This window comes from Gadus chalcogrammus, chromosome 9, assembly GCF_026213295.1.
Source record: "Gadus chalcogrammus isolate NIFS_2021 chromosome 9, NIFS_Gcha_1.0, whole genome shotgun sequence".
NCBI classification, from domain to species: domain Eukaryota; kingdom Metazoa; phylum Chordata; class Actinopteri; order Gadiformes; family Gadidae; genus Gadus; species Gadus chalcogrammus.
The window spans coordinates 6,700,101-6,724,086 of NC_079420.1; the positions used below are offsets into that span (position 1 = coordinate 6,700,101).

The window sequence follows — 23,986 nt, forward strand, 5'->3', positions numbered from 1 at the left end:
CTGTGTTAGCGAAAGGTCTGCCTAGCCTTCTGGGAGACTCCGGTCATGCGGGTTGAGTGCACAGGCAGGCTGCACTGCACGCAGGTCGTCGTGTAAGGTAGACAGACAGGTATGCCATTCTATCATTTCACTTGGACCAAATGAAGTGATTGGCTGAGAGGAATGGTTCAGAGAACCATTCACGGCTGCTCCTACAACAGGGTGTTGAGTATCTGACACCCACCACCTCAAAGCCCTCCACCTCACTGGAGGACCTTTGAGTGGGTCGATCGTAGGACTCGTAGGACTGAGATACGCCCCCCACCCCCTGCCTTCCCCCCTCCCCCGGCTCCTCCTAGAGATGACAGACCACGCCCATACAACCCCACTCCCAAAAAACCCGGCTCCTTGCCTTACTGTGTCTCGTGTGATAGAGACGCGACGGATGCTATGACCGGTCACAGACCAAGCCTGGCCACTTTTTCCAGCAGTGATGGATGTCTGCGTGGCTAGACTCGCTAGGCCTGGCTTCGGTGCGCACATAAGAAGAATCTCCGTCATCGTTTAGTGTGGCCATATTCCCTTGGCTTCTTCAAATAGTTCCAAACACACCCCAAGACATGAATTAGTGATCGTGTCCTGGAAATTGTATGGAGTTGATTATTCTGCGGTTTTGCCAGCAGGTCATTCCTGGACGGAGTACTGTTATGGCTGTCATTGGGCCCCATCTGTGTCCTCTCCTCCAATGACACCACAACGATACCGCACTGGCATACCCTGTGCGGTATGCCAGTGCGGTACACTACTTTACAACGCACCCCGTGGAACACGCTTCACATTCAGACTACACCGAAATTGCCTCACACAAACATGTTTCCTTTACGACCCTTGCATCGTAACGTCGCAGATCAGTCCCCCAAAGATCATGAACAAACAGAAAAAGAAAACAGCCATTTCCCACCCACCTCCACCACCTCCTCCATCTGGGCCATTAAGCAAGCCGCTGCCCGCCTGAGTGTGTCTGTGTTCATCACGGCCTTGTTAACTCTTTCAGCCCGCATTGTGTTAATTGGCGCCGCGCACCAGCTGGAGGTAATGTTAATACACAGAGGGAGTGCTACAATGCCAGCTTCCTCAAGCAGTTAAGTGTGCCAAGACTCCGGGAGCGCCCCCCCCCCCCCCCCCCCCCCCCCCCCCCCCTAGCTGGAAGTGAACTCTTTGATGTGATTGCTTCTGAGAAACGTCATGATTTATTGATGTGTCCATTAAAGTAGCATGGGTGACCGGGAGAAGGGGTGAGAGAGGGGGGGGGGGGGGAAGGGAGGGAGGCAGAGATGCAGAGGAGAAGATGCCCACCTCGTCCGATTAAAAGAGTGCAGTGTTATTTTCATTTTTTTCAAGGTTTATCCAAGGTTTATGCTCAGCTAGGTTCTTCGTTTTACCTCTCAAAATGAAACCGGGCCTTGAACAAAGCCACAAATTGGCAAGTTTTTTGGAGGGATTCTGCAGACTTACCTATTTTGCCTAGTGGTTAGCTGTGGGTGATATTTATGTTCTGGTGACAACAATATATATTGCGTGGGGAGCCGATGATTGGAGTGAATCATTTGAAGCCGGACGGCTTGACGTTTACATTAACCACATGACTACATTTACTTACATTTACAATTACTCTAATGAGTTTGTGTAGCTTGGTCAGAAGTGAATACACACACACACACACACACACACACACACACACACACACACACACACACACACACACACACACACACACACACACACACACACACACACACACACACACAAAGGTGAATGCACACACACACACACTCTCTGTCTTTCTGGTTTTGATTAATATTGAGTCTCACAATTTCATTAAGTAATTGCCTTGGCTGGGCTGGACAATCCCTCCAACTGTCATTTAATTGGCCCAGTAATGATCCATTGACTGATCTAATATACATACGGATTTCAGAGCCCGGAATTCAATCACTTCTCATAGCTCAGCTGGTGTGTCACCGCATGGTTTCCCCAGCCTGAGGACGCACACTGTTCCTAAAGCAGTCATTCCTCATCCCTAGCCTAGTTATTTCTAATTTTTAGCCAGTTATTTCCAATTTCCGGCTGATGTTCAAACTATAAAAGCACAAATCTGTGGTTTATGGGGTATGAAATGACCAATTATACGTAAATGTTTTAACCAAGCACACTGTTCCATGCAAGGTGTGGGATTTAACCAATGGGAATTACTCGACCCATTGTGCCAAGATAGATATATAGTATATATATATATATAAGACCTGCGTTTTGAATTCAAGCTTGTTTGAAACACAATCTATTAATGCCGTTATGCATTATGCATCTTTATTTGACTTTCAATCCGCTCGGAGGACTGCGCTTAGAAAGCTGCTATCGCTCAAACTATGTATTTTGCGACTGGGTCATATTTATATATCCCTATAATTCTGTTTTAATTATTCATCATCTATTGTTTATGTCACACAACTTGAAGCTTGGCCATTGTTCCAAGATATTAAAAAGCCTTTGCCCATATAGCCACGCTCAGCTCGTGTTAATATAATGCTTGATATACTGCAACTCTGCTAATAAGCTACGCCAAAGCACCTACTAATACTGTGAGTGTATATATTGTCTTTATCAAAGCACCAGTGAGAAATCCAACCACCAACCCTGGGTGTGTTAGGCAAGGGTTAGGGGTATAGTTAATTTCTCAACCATCAACTATACCGGACCATCACTATTTTACTGCTTTTTTTTTATTTTTGTTGTTTTTGCCGTTGTTTCTCAGTCGTGTGTGTGTGTGTGTGTGTGTTCGTGTGTGTGTGTGTGTGTGTGTGTGTGTGTGTGTGTGTGTGTGTGTGTGTGTGTGTGTGTGTGTGTGTGCTTCATGTCTGTGTCTGTGTGTTCCATTGTGTGGCCTTGTGTGTGGATATTTGTCTTTGTGTGTCTGTGTCTTTGTGTCCCCTTGTCTGTGTGTGTTTGTGTGTGTGTGTGTCTGTTTGGGTATATATATGCCTGTATGTGTCTGTCTTAATTTCTGTGTCTGTGTTTCATTGTGTGCCTGTGTGTGTGTGCCTATTTTACTGTGTGTGTCTCTATCTTTGTGTGTTTGCGCGTGTGTGTGTGTTTGTTTATGCCTAATAATAGAGAGCAATGTGTGGCCAAGCCCAATTGGGAAACACAGCGGATATTGCGCATTGGCAACCACCAACCTCCCTCCTCTTCCTCCTCCTCCTCCTCCTCCTCCTCCTCCTCCTCCTCCTCCTCCTCCTCCTCCTCCTCTTCCTCGTGCCTGTCCCCCTAGGATCCTCCCGGGAGGTGCGGGCGTCCGTGGGCGTCTCAGAGCGCATCGTCCACAAGCTGAGAGGGAAGAGCGAGTTCACCGTGCTGGTGACGCTCAAACAGGAGCTCCTCAACTCCGGGGTCATCCTCTCCATTCACCACTCGGAGCAGAGGTAGGAACGCACCGAATCCACCCAAAACTGTCTGTTCCGATGCTGTCCCTACTACCCCTCATCCGAACACCACCATTTCACGCAATTTTTCTGTTTTGTGCGCTCCCTCTGTGTTGAGATTAGGGTGACCCTGGTCGATTGTGTTGTGTTTGTATGTTTGTGGTGTTTTCGTCCCGCGAACGGAGTACAAGCAGATGCTGGCTTCGTTCGGACAGGGGTAATCCGACAGGTCATACATGCTTTGGATTGAGCACGCATGGTCTATTGGATTGACTCTCAGTGTCTGACCACTGGCAAGATTTTCGAAGCCTCTGGATTAATTCGAAAATACCAGTCTGCCACTAAACCCAGGGAAAATAAATTGAAATGGAGGGTTTTGAAAATCGCAGACGCTATGATTGTGACATGATTCAGCACTTACACCCTAGACATCGCAGTGCCATGTGATCACATGAATCGGTACAATGCGGGTTATGGAGTGTTGCTTGGATGAATGGCTGGTTGACACAGCCTGCGTCAGACCGATGTGAGTCTGGGTGAGGCTGCACACCTGTTGACACCCTGCATTGAGAAATCAATGCGCACAGGTTAAACCAGCCATCCCCGGAAACACAATCAGGGAGAGATCTCCTGCATGGCAGCATGTGACACCACCTGCTCTGTATCGTTATCATCTCAACCTCCGCCATAAACCGGTATTACCGTCCCCGCCCTGCGTCCTTATGGTGGGGGAGCACCGGTAAAAGCCACCGAGATGGAGGGTGGCAACCACCTAGGAGGACACTGTTACAGCCCTTTTTCTATATAAATGACTGTTAGAAACGCGGAAACATACCTGTCAAGCTGCCTGGTTGACGGAGGCCTATGCACACCGAAGCCAGCGGCATCGTGGGGACAGCGGAGCCTGTGGACCAATCATTTCCCCCCCACATATTCACAGACCAATTTCTGGGGATAAGCAGCAGCAGTTTACCGTGCTTATGCTTGGCGTTGATTTGCCACCCCGGGAGATCAGAACAGCAATATGAATATAATTTGTCATAATGTCTCGATTGAGCTCTTTCGACATAAGAGTCAGCGGAGAGAGGAGACGTCACAGAGCTGTTAATGACTCCTTCCCTCCCATCCCCCGTCACCACCAACACCACCATCATCATCAGCTTCTCCACCAACACCATCATCAGCAACATCAAAACCCCCGCACTTCCAGAATGAAGGCATTTAATTCATACCGGGGACGCTCCATCTATTAGATGAGGGCTGGTGCATCCATCCATCCCACCGTTCCTCTTAAGTGTCCCCCCGTGATGCCGTTGTGAATAATGCCCAAAGAGAAACCGTTCCCGCTCCGGATGGGCCCATCCTTAAAAGCAGCGGCGGGCGCTGATGACCATATTGGCAGCTTCCTCCATTAGCGTCACTCCCGGCGGGCTGAATCACCGTCCGGTGAAGACCAGGACTCTCCCGGAATACCAATGCAATCTCATGTGTTAAACTAAGCTAATCCCATCCCCCCCCCCCCCCCCCCAAAAAAAGTCCCCAGTTCCCAAATGCACTACTGTTGTTTTGACTTGATGATGTTGCACATAATAGGTCGACACCATCTGCCACTTGGCTTGCCGTCTCTTGATGGGATTATTCTTTGAATGATGGGTGGAGAACAGCATTGGCTGAAGCATCGCTGTTGTCTGGCTAATGGACCACCTGAGCAATCGCTCCGCTGCTGGCACTCCAGTCAAATCATTCTGGACTGGTTTTTAACAAGGCCTGCGACTAATGATTATTTCCCACAAATACGAGTATTAATCATTTGTTGTAGCGATGCCATGAATAATCTATCTCAAGATAGCGAAGCCCCGAAGTGATGTCTTGAATTTGCGTTTCTGCAGCAATTCTTTTCAGAAAACAGCCGTTGAATTAATTTAATTTTTTTCTGATGATTTATTTTACTGCACTCTGAGGCAATATAATAAAGATTAAAAAAATGAATGAAAGTCGATCAACTGAATAATCAACGAATAACCAACGGAACATTTTAGCACAGGTGTCAACAATGATTAGCTCTCCTTAGGCTCTCTTAAGACCCCATACTGGGACCCCTGTCCTGTGAAGAGTCCTAAGACCCCTTGTCCTGGGACTGTTGGCCCCATCTCAGGACCCTGAGGCCCCCCCTCCTGTCCTGGGACTGTTGACCCCATCTCAGGACCCTTGGGCCTGCCCTGAACCCCCCCCTGTCCTGGGACTGTTGGACTGCGGGCCTTGTCCTGTGACCGTTCCCAGCTTCCCTCCTGGGATCATTTTTCTGACCTAGTAAAGCACATGTAGCTTGCTGTTAACACATCTCTCTCCCTCTCTCTCCCCCTCTCTCTCTCTCTCTCTCTCTCTCTCTCTCTCTCTCTCTCTCTCTCTCTCTCTCTCTCTCTCTCTCTCTCTCTCTCTCTCCATATCTCGCTATCTCTCCTTGTCTCTCTCTCTCCCACTCTCTCCCTCCCTCCCTCTCTCTCTTTCTCTCTCCCTCCCGCCCTCCCTTCTCTCTCTCTCTCTCTCTCTCTGTCCCTCCCTCTCTCTCTCTCTCTCTCTCTCTCTCTCTCTCTCTCTCTCTCTCTCTCTCTCTCTCTCTCTCTCTCTCTCTCTCTCTCCATTTCTCTCAATTTCTCCCTCCTTCTCTCTCTCTCCCTCCCTCCTCCCCCCCTCTCTCTCCCCCCCTCTCTCTCTCTCTCTCTCCCTCCCCCCTCTCTCTCTCTCCCTCCCCCCCACTCTCTCTCTCTCTCTCTCTTTCCCTCCCTCCCACCCTCCCTTCTCTGTCCCTCCCTCTCTCTCTCTCTCTCTCTCTCCATTTCTCTCAATCTCTCCCTCCTTCTCTCTCTCTACCTCCCTCCTCCCCCCCTCTCTCTCTCCCCCCCTCTCTCTCTCTCTCTCTCTCTCCCCCCCCCCTCTCTCCCTCCCTCCCCTCTCTCTCTCCCTCCCCCCCACTCTCTCTCTCCCTCCCCCCTCTCTCTCTCCCTCCCCCCCCTCTCTCTCTCCCTGTCTCTCTCTCTCTCTCCCTCCCCCCCCCCCTCTCTCTCCCTCCCCCCCACTCTCTCTCTCTCTCTCCCTCCCCCCCCACTCTCTCTCTCTCTCCCTCCCCCCCCCTCTCTCTCTCTTTCCCTCCCCCCCTCTCTCTCTCCCTCCCCCCCTCTCTCTCTCTCTGTCCCTCCCTCCTCCCCCCCTCCCCCAGGTTCCTGGAGCTGGAGAGCAGCGGGCAGCGCAGCGAGATCCGCCTCCACTACCGCACCAAGGGCCAGCAGCCGCACACGGAGGTGTTCCCCTACAGCCTGGCCGACAACCAGTGGCACAAGGTGTCCGTGTCGGTCAGCGCCTCGCACGTCATCCTGCACGTGGACTGCAACAGGTAGGGGGGGGGGGGGGGGGCTCATCCCTCAAGGTTGATTAGGCCTTTTCAAAGGCGTGGCTGCACATGCATCATGTTGTTATAATGAGGCGTAATTAAAAGTGATTCGTAACTTCTCGGTGATGTATTGCCTGGGCACCGGGGAATCAGCGTTGTGATCAGACCTCGTCGTTTTCAGAGTTGTTATCGCTTTTTCGAAGAAGATGCATCCTTAGTGTTTTTTAGCCAATGTCGAGTCGTCTTACCCAGCATTGTTTGGCGATGCATGGGTGTGGTCAAGTGAGTTGCTTTGAAACAGGCTTCTTTGAGCAGTAAGATTACACAACTTGAGCTAAACTATGTATTGCTGTTTAAAAGAAAAGGTGAACAAAAATAATTGTGGAATGCAACGAATGTGTATGATGAATGATGAAGGATTTACGATGATTCTGAAATTAAAAAAATTCTGTCTATAAGGACCTCTGGACCTCTGGACCTCTGTAACCGATGATGTGATCTGTGTTTGTGGGGAAGGATCTATGAGCGGGTGGTGGAGATTCCCTACATGGACATCCCTGAAGATGCCTCCTTCTGGTTGGGACAGAGGAACGCTGCTCACGGCTTCTTCAAGGTGAGACTTCTTCACACGCAAACATAGAAAGACACACACACACACACACACACACACACACACACACACACACACACACACACACACACACACACACACACACACACACACACACACACAAGCTTACAAACACACACACAAGCTTACAAACACACGTACACAAATACTCTTTGTCGATTACTAACTGCAAAACACACATGCTCGCACACATGCACGCACAAACACACACATATACACATACTGTTCAACGATCAAACAGCAAGAATAAACAAAAAAATACATTTTATTTGTGTTACAAACTTCATAGATTTAATTTAGTTAATAAAATCTGTGATTTAATTGCCTTATAGCCTTTTGTATAATTAAATAGAACTAAAGTCTGTCCATGAATATATTGTGTGTGTGTGTCTGTCTGTGTGTGTGTGTGTGTGTGTCTGTGCGGGAGAGGAGGTTTGTTTCACCCCCCCCCTCAAACCCTGCAAGCGCACAAGCTTGTGTGGCCCTCAAAGTGCTTATAACATGTTTTATTTATGACTGTTGTGTCTTTGTTTAGTCACATTTCCCCAAGACCTGCCATTGTAATTTCAGGGTAGCATTTCCCAGCCCTAGGAATGGCCATTGTCTTAGTTACTTTTGGTCGTTTCTTTGTGTGTTAAGTCATTGTTTTCCCCCTTCCATTACTCCACTGCTAAGAACAATGTAATTATCCACAGAAAACCTCAACGTGCAGACTTTGGAGAAATCATTAAAAAAAAAGGCCTCAGGGCTTGCTCATTAAACATTGTCCATAGCCTATTGTTTATCTGACGGGAAGACATATACTGCACTCTCCTCTCCTCCTCTACCTCCTCCTCCACTCCCCAGTCGACTCCTACTGGGAGATGGGGAGTTGGCCACAACGCTTGTAATCAACTGTGTTGGTGGCAAGCATTGTGTTTCATGGTGACATCTACCGCAGGTCAAGTGTGTGTGTGTGTGTGTGTAGATGTGTGCCCCGTGTGGGTTTCACGTCTGCTGAGTGTGTGTGAGTGCATTTGTCTTCAAGTGTTGTTGAGTGTGTGTGTTTGTGTATGTCCATGCATGGTTTTTCTATCCCCCCACTGGTTTGGATTTCTGTCTGTGCTAATTGGCAGACTATGAGGTCAGTGACTAATCTTGTCACGTAGAGCTCTGCAGCCTTTCAGGAAAGCTCTGATTAGTTCCCAGGAAAGACAGGCTTTTCTTCCTTGGAAAATACTTCTTCATTAGCACAAACGATCTGCAGTGTTCTCTCTCTCTCTCTCTCTCTCTCTCTCTCTCTCTCTCTCTCTCCCGCTCTTGCACTCTTTCTCTCACTCTCTCTCTCTCTCTCCCACTCTCTCTCTCTCTTGCTCTCTTTCTCTCTGTCTCTCTTGCGCTCTCTCTCTCTCTCTCTCTCTCTCTCTCTCTCTCTCTCTCTCTCTCTCTCTCTCTCTCTCTCTCTCTCTCTCAGTCTCTGTCTCTGTCTCTATAACACATACTTGCACACACACACACACACACACACACACACACACACACACACACACACACACACACACACACACACACACACACACACACACACACACACACACACACCACATGTCTTTGTTTGGACTTTCAGGGTGCAGGTGAAGATGTGAGAATGACAATCTTACCACTGATTGCGAAGACTTCTTTTATGATTTCTCAGCTAGGCTTGTCACTTAAAATATCCTCGACAGCCTTCCAACAAAGATAGATAGACAGATAAAGTTGAGGTCATAGACTCTGCAACTCTCTTATATTAATTATGGCCGTGTGACTCTATTTATATCGTACTGTGTTTTTTTAACAAGAAGGCGATTTCGAAGTTGCAGTTGCCGTAATAGTCCTGCTTCATGAGATTATTTTTAACTGCTCCCAACATTCTGTTTCCTTCCTCCATTTTTTATATTCAGGCATTGGTAATGTTGGTAGAACCGCAAGCTTCCTTTTTGCAGATTCAATAAAAGAATAATATTGAAGATAAATCATTTTTTTGATATTTATATTATTATTTTTTCGTCTTCTTCTATGCTGGAGGATTCCTGACTGTTGGTTTTTTTTGTAAAATACTCTTCTAAAGTTTGAACGTTCTGTATTTCAGTTTATATTGAATGTGTATCTCTGAGGAAGTCGGGGGTTTCTATGGGTTTGATGTCTTTACCCACAGAGATAGGAAGACATTTGTTATTGGTTTTTATTGGACAGAAAATACTTTGCTCAAGTTTTTACACATAATTTTTACACCGTAATTTGAAGTATCTTTGAAAGAAAAACACATTTGCCTAAGTTACAGTACCAGAAGAACTGCATTGAGGGAAATAAATGGGCCAGGTTACCATGGTGACTGGGAGTGTGTGTGTGTGTGTGTGCGTGTGTGTGTGTGTGTGTGTGTGTGTGTGTGTGTGTGTGCATTTGTTGGTGTGCATCTGTTTGTTTGTGTGTGTGTGTGTATCGTGTATGCATTATTTTTGTATATAACTGCGTGTATAGGGTATCTTCTTGGTTATCACGAAGGCTATGAAATGGAGCTTTTGTATTAAATTGATTCTGTGTCTAATGTTTGAGACCGGATGGGCAGGGCCAAATGTTTTGTGTACAGTACACTGATCGTATTGGTTCACTGTGCATCCAATTGGAATCCAATTATGAGATGGTTTGTGGGGGGGGGGGGGGACCACCAGGAAGCAGGCTGTCTCCGAAATGAACGTCTCAATATGCACAGTATGACATTCAATAACATATTGAAACATATTCTGTTTGGGGAGTCTCCGGCTGACTTAACATTATTACTGGCCGCACGTACACACGAGCACACACACACGAGCACACACACACGCACACGCACGCACACGCACACACCAAACGCACACAGAAGATAGTAATATCTTTATCAATTCAGCATACTTCCCATTCTCCTTCCTCAGATGCCCATCTACATCTAACATCTACTCTATCCAACCCTTTTATATTTAACGACAGTATAGTACTCAAATATAACCTTGGCTGTGTCTTTGTTTGCCTCTGTTTGTATGTGTGTGTGTGTGTGTGTGTGTGTGTGTGTGTGTGTGTGTGTGTGTGTGTGTGTGTGTGTGTGTGTGTGTGTGTGTGTGTGTGTATCTGAATGTGAATCTTTGTTCGGGTGTGTATGGGTATGTGTGTGTGTGCCTGCCTATGTCTGTGTGTGTTTGTACGTGTGCGCCTTTGTGTGTGCTTGCGTGTGCGTGCTCATGTGTGTGTGTGTGTGTGTGTGTGTGTGTGTGTGTGTGTAGGGAGTGATGCAGGATGTGGAGGTGCTAGTGATGCCACAGGGCTATATCTCCCAGTGTCCAGACCTCAACAGAAGTAAGTACCCTATATACACTCTATCTCCCTCCTGCATGTAACTCCTTATGTAATTACAGCACTACCATATCTCACAGTATCAGTTAATACATACGTCTAACCCACTCGTCTGAAAACATTTTGAGTAATGTACAGACGTTTTTATTTTTTTATCATCCATTGCTAATGCATATTTTTGTCATCATGTCACGATCAACATTACATACACATCGGAAATGCATCAATGTTAAATTATACAACACTGTGTATAATATTCAGTGTTCTCAAAAGATTCTCCAACAAATTTATTCCAAAATACATAATTCATTTACATTACAAATACTGCATTTACTACTACTTCAAATCTGAGGCACAGCGGCCACTGAACACTCAGACTCCTTCAGAACAACACAAGCAGAGATACCGTCGCTGGGATGTTGTGCTGTCGTCCCCAGCCCCTATAGTCTGGCCGGGAGACTGTCGCTCTGCCTGCCCTCACTGTGTACACTGTGCCGGCTCGCAGCGGCTGTTATGAATTCAGCTGTCAACAGTAAAAGGGCAAGGAGGATCGATACTGAGTCACCCTCACGGATAGCCGCACCAGTGTGCTCACGCATTCAATGGACGCACGCACCCACCCTACCACTCACGCACGCATGCGCACACGTATGCACGTACGCACGCACACACCTTCAAACGCACAGGCTTTCAGAGGGCTAGATAAGCCCGCACATCAAAGCCTGCGTAGAAAGGTTCCCTATCTGGGTCCAAGATGCGTTTTTTAATCAAGTTGCCGTGAACGTAGTATTCCTTTGCGAAACCAAATGTATTATCTTGTTTTTCTTATGTTTTTTCGGACTGGCGAAGAATAGGTTTTAATAAAATGTATCTATGAAAGTGTTCAGTTTCGCTTATGCAAAACTGAACATAAGTCGAAACAAACACAAGCAATTAACTAAATAATAGCTGAGACATCAAATTAGTGCATAGATAGCGTGTTGTCTAATGAGCGGCCATGTGGCTTGCAGGATAAGACCAAACATTGATTAATTCGGATAATTATGTCATTGTGCTCTCAGCCACTAATATAACTAGAAGAAAAGCTTTGCCCAATTAGCTTTATCTTTTTAATGAATACCCGTTTTACCACCTACACGTAGTATTTAAAATGTATCCGATGAACGTAAAGTCTTGGTTCTAGTTTGTGCGGTCTGTGATGTGAAAAGTTCTGCTCATAAATCATCGTCTTGCGTTTCCCAGCCTGCCCGACTTGCAATGATTTCCACGGGCTTGTGCAGAAGATTATGGAGCTCCAGGATATCCTGGCCAAAACCTCCGGCAAGGTAAGGTCAAGCAGCACGATGCGGTGGTGCATCCTGGGAAACATTGAACCTCTAAAGCATCTCACTAGCTTTGATAGTGGTACAAAAGCCCGGATAATCTGCCGTGTTTAGTTTCCAACCTCGTCTTTTCTTTCAGAACTGTGACCTTAACGTAGGATCTTATCTGGCCTGTTGAAACCTTTAGAAACCTACCTTACTAGTCCTTGATAAGCTGAATGTGTGTCTTCTACCTGATCCAGCTCACAAAGCGTTAGGGACCAAATAATGACTTCAATAATGATCTTAATGCATATCCATTTGGCTCGAGCCATGTGTCCCTGACTTCTGACTTACGGCATTCTCTAGGATCACATGAGGATACAGATGATTATGATTATGATGAATATGATGATGAGGATGACGATAATGATGATGATGATGATGATGATGATCTACAACCCGTGCTCAGGAGTGAGGCTGACTTCCTGTTCCTGTTCTGGTCTTTTCATTCATTTTTTTTATTATTTCTGCGGTGGGTGTGGTGGTGTGTGGTGGTGGTGCTGCTGCTGCTGCTGCTGCTGCTGCTGATGGTGTTATGAGCAGCTGTCCAGGGCGGAGGAGAAAATGAACGGCCTGGACGGATGCTATTGTGAGAGGACCTGCAGCGTCAAGGGAGTGGTCTACCGGGAGGATGAGGGATGGACAGATGGCTGCAGGAACTGCACGTGCACGGTGGGGCTCACTCTAGGATTGGGTACTGTGCTGTGTGTGTGTGTGAGTGAGTGAGTGCGTGTGCATGTCCGAGTGTGTCTGTGTGACGTTAATGAATGTTGGCCTCTACTTGTGATTATTGGTGGTGGAGGTTTTCTTTGTGTGTGTGTGTGTGTGTGTGTGTGTGTGTGTGTGTGTGTGTGTGTGTGTGTGTGTGTGTGTGTGTGTGTGTGTGTGTGTGTGTGTGTGTGTGTGTGTGTGTGGGTAAGTGTGTCTGCAAATATGTGAATGGAGGTTCATAGAGAGTCTAATGTCTAACATATTTGCAGTCTTACTTTTCTACGATTAGTGTGGGGGTGTGTGTGTGTGTGTGTGTGTGTGTCTTTGCGTGCGTGCATGGGTGTGTGTGTGCGTGTGTGTGTGTGCATGCTCATGTACGCGCGCCTCATCATCCCAGCGTGGGGCTTGCCTTTTGTTTAACCAGGCTGTTCATTAGGTGTGGGGTGGAGGGGAGGGGAGGGGAGGGGAGGGGAGGTGTTGCTAGATGGGTGGGGGTGTCAGGGGAGGAGGAGAAGGAGGAGGTGGGGGGAGGACAGGGTGAGACAGACTCATTGTGGCTGACATACGTTGTCATTATCCCCTTAGAATAGAGCGGGGTTGCCCCCGGTTACCCGAGCGATGATAATATATTAAACACATCACCGGGAGAGCAACAGGAATCTCTCAGGTTAACCCCTACTGGGCTGGTTCCCCCTAGCTGCTGACTCACTTCTTCCAGCTAACGTATGTCACACACTGCGGGATAGTAAGACCGATTCTGGGTGTGATTGCCCCCTCCCGACTCTGGTCAGCAAAGCCCTGATTTTTTGACGTTCCTAATAGTTTTTTTTGCCTCATTTTCCTGTGGTGAATATTAATTTAAAGTTTTATTTGCTCCCCCAAATCCGAAGAGAATCGGTTCATGTGTGCTGCTGCTATTTTGGCTATATTGTTACCCTCCCCACGCACATCACATTTTTATGATTCATCTTAATCTCAGGTGTGTGCTCTCTCATGTTTTTCTAATTTCAAAAGTCATCTAGTATGTGCCAGGCATAAGCAGTGTTTAGAAAAAAAAAAAAAGAGCAAAATAAAAAGCCCTATTAAGAAACATGAGCAGATCGAGTTTCCCACCAGCCGATAAAACACACCTCACCAGGCCCCGGTCGCTGGAACACGAGTCCTCTGGCTCTGAATACAAATGTGTTACGCCCTGCTACGGCTTTGCTCCAAGACCCAGCCAATCGGGTGCCATCGCGCCCCACTGCCCGCCCCTTCAACGGCGGGAAATCACATAACTCTCAGTACATTGCACCTAATTGCTCCTGACAGATGATAATTATCATTAGGGATTCGATCTGCGCAATCATGCAGGGGAGAGCGTCTTGGCTGGCTGGGTACAGGCCGTGCTGGTTGACGATTCCAGGCTCCAATTAAGCCATTAGACGGGGGTATGTTCTTCAGCTTATGCTTGGCAATTAGCCACGACCTTTCCAATTTAAAGGTCATGCATTAAGATGTTATCAATTTTCGAGATCAGTAACATAGGTGTTGATATCGGGGACATTTCTTCACACACCATGGAAGACACATTAATGAAATAGATGGGACGAGAGGCGCATGTTACATAGTTAGGGACAAGATCTCCATTTAATTATTCCGATGGTTAGATTTAACTGAAGATAAAGGTGGGTAGATACGGCCAATCTAATAATATCTGAATCGTAGAATTTGCGCTTTTCCTTCATTTCCTTTGCTTATTTTACTTAACGACCAAAGATACTGCTCACATCCCTTACGAATGCAAAAAATGATATCCACAGTATATTGATCCACAATGGATCAATTTAGAATCAGTCATTATCATCTTTTCATTACATTTTTTTCCTTTTATTTCATCCAGCTCTTATCACGTCTTTAGCTCACCATATCATAATATCATATCAATGCTGTGTTGTGTGTTTGCTCCCATTAAAGCACCCAGACCTAGCAGGATCAAACATACAGCACACGCGGTCACTCTCGTCGGCCATCTTGAGTGTTGACGTTTCTCTCCTGGTGATTCTCTGTCTCCTCCCCCCAGAATGGAACGGTGCATTGTGAGGCTATCTCCTGCCCCGCCCCCGAGTGTCCCGCGGGGATGGCCCCCGCCTACGTGAGGGACGCCTGCTGTAGGGAGTGCCAGCGTAAGTCCCCCCAACCCCCCACCCCCCAACCCCCCACCCTAAACCCACTGCTATGCTGACACTCCCACCAGTCACACAACAACATATACAGGTGTCACACATCCCCCGACTCAAGGGCTGATTATGGTTCCATGTCGCCGCAACGCAAGGACCACGGAGACGCTTCGACGCAGGCGTGAACCTGTCGTGGTTCTGCGACGGGTTTATGTCAGCGGACCAATCACAGCCCTTGCTGCTGCGTCGTCTCAAGGCAAGGTTACAATTTTTGGAAGGCGCGCGTCAAGCCCTTGCGGTGGACGCAAGGAGGGTCCGCAAGGACGTCATGGGTCCGTTATCCCCCTGGTGTTGCGTCGACGTCCAGCCATAATCAGCCCTTCGGTGTTTATGCATGCGTCAGTGGTACCGCTGCGAAGCACATACTGCTGTCACGCGATAATCTACGATCATGAACAAATATGATTATGAATATCGGTGTGTATTCAGAAAAGGAGGAACTACAATGTTTGCAAAAAACGATAATGCTGAATTTATGCATTTATCACTGTGTTTTTGTAGCTTATACCCCATGGTGAGTTTTCACATGGGATATTCATGGCTGTAATGCTTTCAATTTAAATTATTTAGGGTTGCATTCAGCATTCTTACATAACCCCTCATGGATGTCTGGAAACAGGAACTGAAAATTCTCAGCACACAGCAGCACCCCTGGAACGCCCCCTGACAACTGGCCGGGGCTCGCTCGCTCTCTCTCTCTCTCTCTCTCTCTCTCTCTCTCTCTCTCTCTCTCTCTCTCTCTTGCTCTCTCTCTCTCCCTCTCTCTCCCTCTCTTTCTCACTCTCTCTCTCCTCTCTCTCTCGCCGTCTCTCTCTCTCTCTCTCTCTCTCTCTCTCTCTCTCTCTCTCTCTCTCTCTCTCTCTCTCTCTCTCTCTCTCTCTCTCTCTCTCTCTCTCCGTCTCTCTCTCTCTCTTGCTCTCTCTCTCTCCCTCTCTCTCCCTCTCTTTCTCACTCTCTCTCCCTCTCTCTCTCTCTCACTCTCTCTCTCTCGGTCTCTCTCTCTCTCTCTTTCTTTCTCCCTCTCTTTCTTTCTCTCTCTCTTTCTCTCACTCTCTCTCTCTCTCTCTCTCTCGCCGTCTCTCTCACCGTCTCTCTCTCTCTCTCTCTCTCTCTCCCCCTCTCTTTCTCTCTCCCTCTCTTTCTCCCTCTCTTTCTCTCTCTCACTCTCTCTCTCTCTGCTGCGTTGCTAAGCTACCACCCTAACATGCCTCCTGAGAGCTACCCATCCTCTTTACATATACATGGGCCAATCAATTATTCACTAGCCTGCTCAGAGACACAGATGGCTACCAATCACCCTGTCAGGGACCGCAAAAAAAAGGAAGCAAAGGAGAGATGGCTGATGTGGTGATATATTCCAATGGCTATTTATGGGGATAAAATACGATGAAGGTTATACCGTCAGTGTAGTTCAGAGACACAGGAGAGGTGTGTAGATGGAGCGAATGAGACTAACATACTAATGACATTGGGGATGCGTAATCCATGCTAGGGTTATGGGATGCACTCATAACAATACTCAGACATACACAGACATCTCCGAGCCTCTTATCACAGTCACAGGCAACGGCACAAAACTTGAGTGCTAAGTGGATTAACATATTACAACGTTATCTCCAGCACTAGGTGGATCTTTCTTCAACATATTAAAAAAAATGGTGTTTGTAATTCCTTGAAGTATTTTCTCAGGTGGGAATTTTAAAAAATGAAATAAAACGTTTTTCAGGCTTTTTTTTGTCACATGACATGACCAAAAATCCAGATGACATAACCAACAGAGGTCTTAGTTCAAAAAGGCAAGATATTGTAGCGGCTTGATTTCCACCCTAAAGGCCCTGGGTTTGAATCCCCCGTTTCGACAGTCTAACCAGTGGGCATCCTTGAGCAGATGCCCAAAAACATACCCCTTCTCTGTTTTTACTCTTACCTGAACTTACTGTATGTGGCTTTGATTAAAAGCTAGATTTTGAAATGTCCATGTTAGTTCATTTTCTCCCCCATTTTGTTTGTTTAAAAACAAATGTACAAGGTTGGACATCTATTCTGTAGCAGTGTATGAATTTAATCAAACGTAACAAACCTTGGTCTCTGTCGACACTTATAGCAACACATATTCATGTTTCTTAGACCTTAGACTAATTAACCACTACACTGTTTCAACACACTCTACCACACACGCATCCTCTGCCTCAGCATCTGACTGAGTAGCTACTATTCATTTATATTCATTCACAGAAGTAAAGCAGTAAATCACGTCTGATAGTGTGAATACAGGGGGGGGGGGGGGGGGGGGAAATAGATTCATCACGGTGTTATGCGGTGAAAGGGTTCCGGGCTCGAACCCCTTAATGTCTGCGGTCTACCTGCAGGTAGGCATCCTGAGCACAAGCAAGGTGCCTAATCTTTCTCTGCCCATTAACGACAACCCAAAGGAAATTGCCTCTGTAAAGCGTGTTGAATAACAACGCCTGCTAATTGACTAAATGGTAAATAGCACCTATGAGTGTTGCACCGCCGCGACAAGAGACAGCGGAGCCGGCGTGGCCTCCTAATCTGTTGTTGTGTTACACAGAGAATTAAGAAAACGCCCGGTAATCCGCCTTCAACGCGACACCCCTGCGTTCACTTATCTTAACGAGGTAGACACGCGCACAGCTAATTACGCATGCTGTGGCATTGGGGAGAGCGAGCGGGAGATAGAGAGCGGTGGAGAGATATAGAGAGAGCAAGAGAGAGAGAGAAAGAGAGAGAGAGAGAGAGAGAGAGAGAGAGAGAGAGAGAGAGAGAGAGCGAGAGAGAGAGGGAGACACACACAGCGGCTCCTCTGCTCCCCTCTCCAAATTAAAGCCTTATCTGGCAGCTTGAAGCCTGGTCCTCACCACCAGAGGAGCAAGAAGGAGGAGGAGGAGGAGGAGGAGGAGGAGGGGGAGGGGGGGGAGGAGGGGGAGGGGGGAAAATAAGTTCCAAGTGCATTTGGTGTGTGCGTAGTGTTAAAATGGTTCTTCAGAACTCAAGCCCGCTTTCATGATGGGCCACTTTACTGCAGAGGAATGACCGAAGTTGTCAGTCAATCCTCCTTATTCCTTATAGCCACACAGAGAGAGAAAAAAAATATATATAGAGAGAGAGAGAGGTGGAGAAGTACAGACTGAGAGAGAAAAGGAGAGCCTTGATCCATCCATGCCCACATGAGCAGCGCGTGTCGTACAACAGTGTGAACAAACTCCATGTTTAATAGTTTTGAACATCGAGGTCCACTTTGGACATAAGTGTTCCAACACTTACAACCCCCCCCAGAGACACTTTGGGATGTTCAGTCTGAATTCAAATCAAATAGTATTCACTATCACTGGCCTAGCCACCATACCTGGAGCCTCTGTTTGTAGTATTAGTTATTTCAGCACTATTGCTTCTTACATGGCTTTGGCTCACCTTTGTAAATGTAATTTATCATCTTGATTGAGCGTGATTTATGCGGCCGGTAATTATGTTTTAAGTGGAATTCTTCAGAAGTTACATGTTTCTATGGTGATGGGTTAAGGGAAGGATAAGGAAAAAACACAGGCGAGTGGAATATGTTCATAAATAGCATTGATGTGTGTGGGCTCAGAGAGAAAACCCACAGCTTGTCAGAGAGAATACAAAAACAGCTTCTCTAACAAAAGCTGCATTTTAAAACCAATTGTGTGTTTGTGTATGTGTGTGTGTGTGTGTGTGTGTGTGTGTGTGCGTTCTCCAGCCGTGTGCCTCTTCAGTAGCAGGGAGCTGGTGGAGGGAGATCAGAGAGCAGTGCGCGACACCTCTGGCAGATGTCTGCTGTTTGAATGCAAGGTAAGTCACTTTAATGACTATGCTCACGCACACACACAGACACACGCACGCAGGCACGCACGCACGCAATCACACACACACTCTAACTCTCAAACAACCGACACTAGAAGCACGCAAACGCACACACACATCAACTCTCAAAACAGAGTGGATGTGTTGGCACACGCATACATCGACTCGCACACACACACACACACACACACACACACACACACACACACACACACACACACACACACACACACACACACACACACACACACACACACACACACACACACACACACACACACACACACACACACACACAGAACACCAGCTCTCAAAGAATGTTTACTACATTCAAGAGCACGGTCAGACACACACATCACATTCACTATGCACAACACAATATACGAAAGCACGCATGCACACATATAACCACACACACACACACCTGCACTTTGTGCAACACGCCACAGACCACCACATTCAACCGCTAACACACACTGCTACTCACACAAACATTTCTGAAACAGCACAACTAAGTAGACAGAAATCATAAAAGGAAACTTGCAAACACAGCCCCCACACACACACACGTACACACACACGTACACACACACACACACACACACACACACACACACACACACACACACACACACACACACACACACACACACACACACACACACACAGACACACACTGACACACAAACACACAAACAAGCGTACATACACACTCAAAGCGCATTGACACTTTAACAAAGCACATTGATCAAGGGCATCTTTAACAAAAATAAACATTAATAATTCATACGTAAGTATTGAATCTCCTAACTCACTGGGCCGTGTGTGGCATCTCGCACACATCTTATTATAGCCCCACGGTAGCCCACGCTAACCGGAGAGCAACGCGCGCACTGTGCACGACCATCCTCCACTTAAGCTAAATATATCGATCAGGGCTGTCAGCGTGCGGCTCTTTATCTGAAGTTATGAGCCAAACGCCCGTAATTGAGGAGAGCGGGACTCGCTCACACCGTCAGTCTCACCGAGACGGAGCCATTACTTACGCCGCTTGCTTAAACGGGCTCATCTACTTCAAGTCGACCTCGGGGAACGGTCATAGCTCTGCCTGCCTTCAGATATTTGGGATGATTTCCGGCATTGTCTTTGGATGGACGAGTTCCACTCTGAGAGGAAGAGCAAAAATCCACCGGAGCACGTTAAGTGCGATTTCTACTCAAGCTCCCATCTGTCAACCCCGCCGGAAAAAAAAAAGAACCACCAGGCAGGCACGCACCGTCCCCGCCCTGCCAGGGTGGCGACTGACCCCTATTTATGGATCCAGGGGAGGTGCAGGAGACAGTTTTGGACAGCTGTCTGGCTGTCGCCCGCCTCACACCTGGCAGGGCTCTGCACTCCCTGCTAACTGACTGGCACATCCCCGGCAGATCAAAGGCAACGGGACAGGAAGTGCCTGTCAGTCACCGCGGCGCCACAGACCTCACGCAAGTTGCTCCCCGCCCCGCCCGCACAGCTGTTCGTCAAATCTCTGATCTTCTCTCTGCCTGCTGGCGGGGACCGGAAACTTTAATACGGTCGGGCTTGTTCGATTGGTCGCTCGGCTCGGAAACTTCTGAGCCGGGGGGGGTCGTTTCTGTTTCTCGTCGGGGGGAACCTTTTGATAAAGCACGGGTTCCAGCATGTGAGGCCGACGTGCCGCTTTTGAAGGTGGAATCGTGGGATCTCATTAAAATGGTTGTTTTTCCTTCTATGATTAGCGAAATGCTAACCCGTACTGTTATTTCTATGCTTGACATTTTGAACAGGCCGTTTAGTCATTCTGAAAAGTCAGGGCCTCTTGTGTCCGTCCTGAAGCGAGTCATGTTGATCCAATCCAAAAGTGTACAAAGGCATTTTCACTGGCTCTTCTAGTGTGGCGCGTTCATTTTTACTTTTTTGCTTGCCTCACTTCCTCACTGAGTCCCCCTTTCACTCTTTGGTGAAGCCCACACGACTGAGGCCCGCTTAAGAGTATATTACCCAGAATGCCTTGCGATGACAAAGAGAGGAAAAACTGTTACTTGACTTAAAGGATAGGGAGGACTTTGGGGGGGGGGGGGGCAACATTGTGGACGGGGTCTTCGCCCCTAGCTGTTCTCAAAGAGGTGCGAGTCAGCGCTTTGCAGGGCTCAGAGTCTCTGGCTGCTGCGGGTCTTAATGAAACGGATTCATCAGCTGTCGGGGAGACGGGGAGGGCATCCATTGAGGAATCTGCTAAGCTCACATGCTGGGAATAAAAGGGGAACTCTTTAATTAGCTTTTACACGCCTCTTCTTTTATAATGAGGACGCATCACTAATGAACTTCATACGTTTTTTTTCGATTAACAGCGGAGCAGAACGGAACAGAACAGTTTAGTCCTCCGTGATGTAACTACCAAGTCTGGATACAAGCTGCAGTGGATACCGTGCAGGAGGAACTTGAATATATTGAAAACATAAAAGAGAGTAAAAGATCTATTAAGACAGTGATCCTTTTAATGGGAGGGAAGGAGGGAGCGAAACAAAGTCAATGGAACACAATGTAATCCATGTGCACCTCCAGACCTGGATACCTTTGGCATGCTTTTAATTACTTTCTTAATTAAAGTGAGGCGCTCAATCCGTCAAAGTCAAAGTGTTTACCGGTAATTGTCAAATGTGCAGTGGAGCATGGTCGCTCTCTACAGCGACATTATGTCGCCAAGGCTCATCTTCTTAGTTCAAAAACACACGTAGTAATACTCATAAACAAGAAGCTAAGGTACGATTATGTTCAATCTAATTCATTTGGCGGGAATCTGGGTGTTACGCTGGTTATTTTTCAAAGACAGGTCAAGTGGCCTTATGCTAACTAAGCTTTTTGTAGCTAGAACAATTTTGATGATTCTCAGCCTCACTGCTTAGTTGCTTTGGCATTCATCCAAAAGTCTGAAAAATTAATAACTGGAATGTAATGTGTGATCGTATGTCATTCGAGGGATTTCTTGGCTGTTTCAGGACAGGACCATGCGGCGGGAGCTCCCGGCCGCCCTGTGCCCAGACCCAGGATGCTCCGAGGGGGATCAGATTAAGCTGAACGACCGATGCTGCACCGTCTGCAGAGGTACTGGGAATGTACCGAGAACGTACCAGGAATGTACTGGGAATGTACCGGGAACGTACCGGGAATGTACCGTAAACGTCATACCACGATGACAATGTTAATAACAATAGTTTTTAGTGTGGTCCATGCAGGGACTTGGTCCGTACATGTATTCACTTGTTTACAGTGATGAGTGAAGCAAGTTAAGTTGAGATAGTTATCAACTATCAAGAGAAACTGAAATAAATACAATATTTATTTCTCATTTTACCCAATGTATCTCTTTCATCTTAGTATTTTCTTAGTACTTTCTTAAAGGACTTAATGATTTGCTCATCCAGTTCAACAGTTGTCATGGTCCTCCCGTTGCGCTGTGGCCTTTCGTGTCATCGCACAGAGTACAAAGATCTCACACTCCCCATTCGCCACCTCTGCCTCACTCTCACACATCCCTCTCCCCTCAGTGTCTCACTGCCGTCTCCTCTCTCTCTCTCTCTCTCTCTCTCTCTCTCTCTCTCCCTGCTCTCCTGCCCAGGTCATGACTTCTGCGCCGAAGGCCACGGCTGCGTGGAGAACTCTGAGTGTGTGAACCTGGAGGCCGGGACCCGGTGTGTGTGCAAGGACGGCTTCAGCCCCATGAGGGAGGACAACGCCTACTGCGAAGGTAAGGTCCCGCCCGGGGGGGTCCCAGCGAACGGGGGGTCTTGACCTATTCGGCCGCAGTAGCCCGCTTGGCCAGCTGATGCCTCACGCCGCCTTCAGGCACTACACGTTAAGCGGTAATCAAGGGAGAGAATCTGTCTGCTGTGCAAGGAAAGCGTGTGGTTGAGTTCTATCAAGGTGTGGAGGACCCGGTCTCCAGATATGGGAAACAAACCCTCTCAAATCGGACCGGGAACGAGCGAGTAAAGGGACGTTTGTGGATTATGTGAATTCATATACAGGTCATTAAGGGGCAGGTGTTTATTAAAGAGCAATACCGCCCTGGGTGATCAAACCAGCATAACTGTCTCTCATGGCTTTGTGAAAACTTCCATCACCAATACAATTTGTGAAAAGCTTTTTCTTCTGAGTGAGTCTGCCAGCCTCGAAGTAGCAGGAAGTAGCACAAATAGCAGTAGCACTTTCGTATTTGTGATAAGACATGTTGTACTGTACTGTAATTTTGTCCGACCAATTCCGTCAAGACGCAACTTGCATTTATTCCAAAATAATAAAGTACTTTATTATAACATTCTACGCTCTCCAGCTAAATACTCTTCGAGGGACTCGCTGCAAGGAAGTTATTCTGACAAATGATATCGGTAACAGATGTTTGAGTGAGGCCAGGAGAGCTGGTTACCATGGTTTGATCACTGATCGGCATTGGCTATTAAGGCACCAGACATCTTGCTCATGCAATTCAAACGCCCTAGCCACAGGATCCACTGAAACAGCTTCCCCCCGCTTGCTCCTCAGCCTCTTCCATTTTTCCAGTGAAATGAAGTTTGAATATTCCAAAACGCATTTGAATAGTTTAGACCCACTCGGCGAAAGGGGTATTTTGACAGCACTTTGCTGCTGTTAATCACGGTGCGGACCACCCACATTGTGCTCCCTCCATGTGGGTTTTAATTGATTCGGAGCAGGGGAACGGGTCCGGAAGGCCCTTATCTCCGTGAGCACGAGGTGTCCCTCTGACAGTGTGCGGAGAACGCGGCGGTAATTGCAAAGCCATAGTCGAGTCGTGTCACCGCGCGCGCCATCGTCATCCAGGGGCCCCCTCGGTGACAAGTGGAGCAGAAGACCCTGTCCGTCGGGCCCCGCGCCGCCGTTACCTCGCGTGAACAGAGCAGACTGTGTGTTTTTGATTTGCATTTTTTCAATCTCGTTTCGCTTATAAATGAAGCCGTGCCCCATGGCTCGTGCAGTCAGCCGGCTCA

General features: G+C 47.4%; 1 protein-coding gene across 1 annotated transcript in view; it reads left to right on the forward strand.

Moving 5' to 3' along the window:
* The window catches only part of LOC130389079 (protein kinase C-binding protein NELL2-like), a 31,493-nt gene extending 8,721 nt beyond the window's left edge, over positions 1 to 22,772 (forward strand). The window contains exons 3-12 of the mRNA XM_056598743.1: positions 3,308 to 3,458; positions 6,676 to 6,849; positions 7,363 to 7,459; positions 10,756 to 10,828; positions 12,068 to 12,150; positions 12,733 to 12,861; positions 14,963 to 15,065; positions 18,859 to 18,950; positions 21,980 to 22,085; positions 22,600 to 22,772. Coding sequence (XP_056454718.1) covers positions 3,308 to 3,458; positions 6,676 to 6,849; positions 7,363 to 7,459; positions 10,756 to 10,828; positions 12,068 to 12,150; positions 12,733 to 12,861; positions 14,963 to 15,065; positions 18,859 to 18,950; positions 21,980 to 22,085; positions 22,600 to 22,772 — 1,181 coding nt within the window. The remainder of the gene's footprint in view (positions 1 to 3,307; positions 3,459 to 6,675; positions 6,850 to 7,362; positions 7,460 to 10,755; positions 10,829 to 12,067; positions 12,151 to 12,732; positions 12,862 to 14,962; positions 15,066 to 18,858; positions 18,951 to 21,979; positions 22,086 to 22,599) is intronic.
* The last annotated feature ends 1,214 nt before the right edge of the window (positions 22,773 to 23,986 follow it).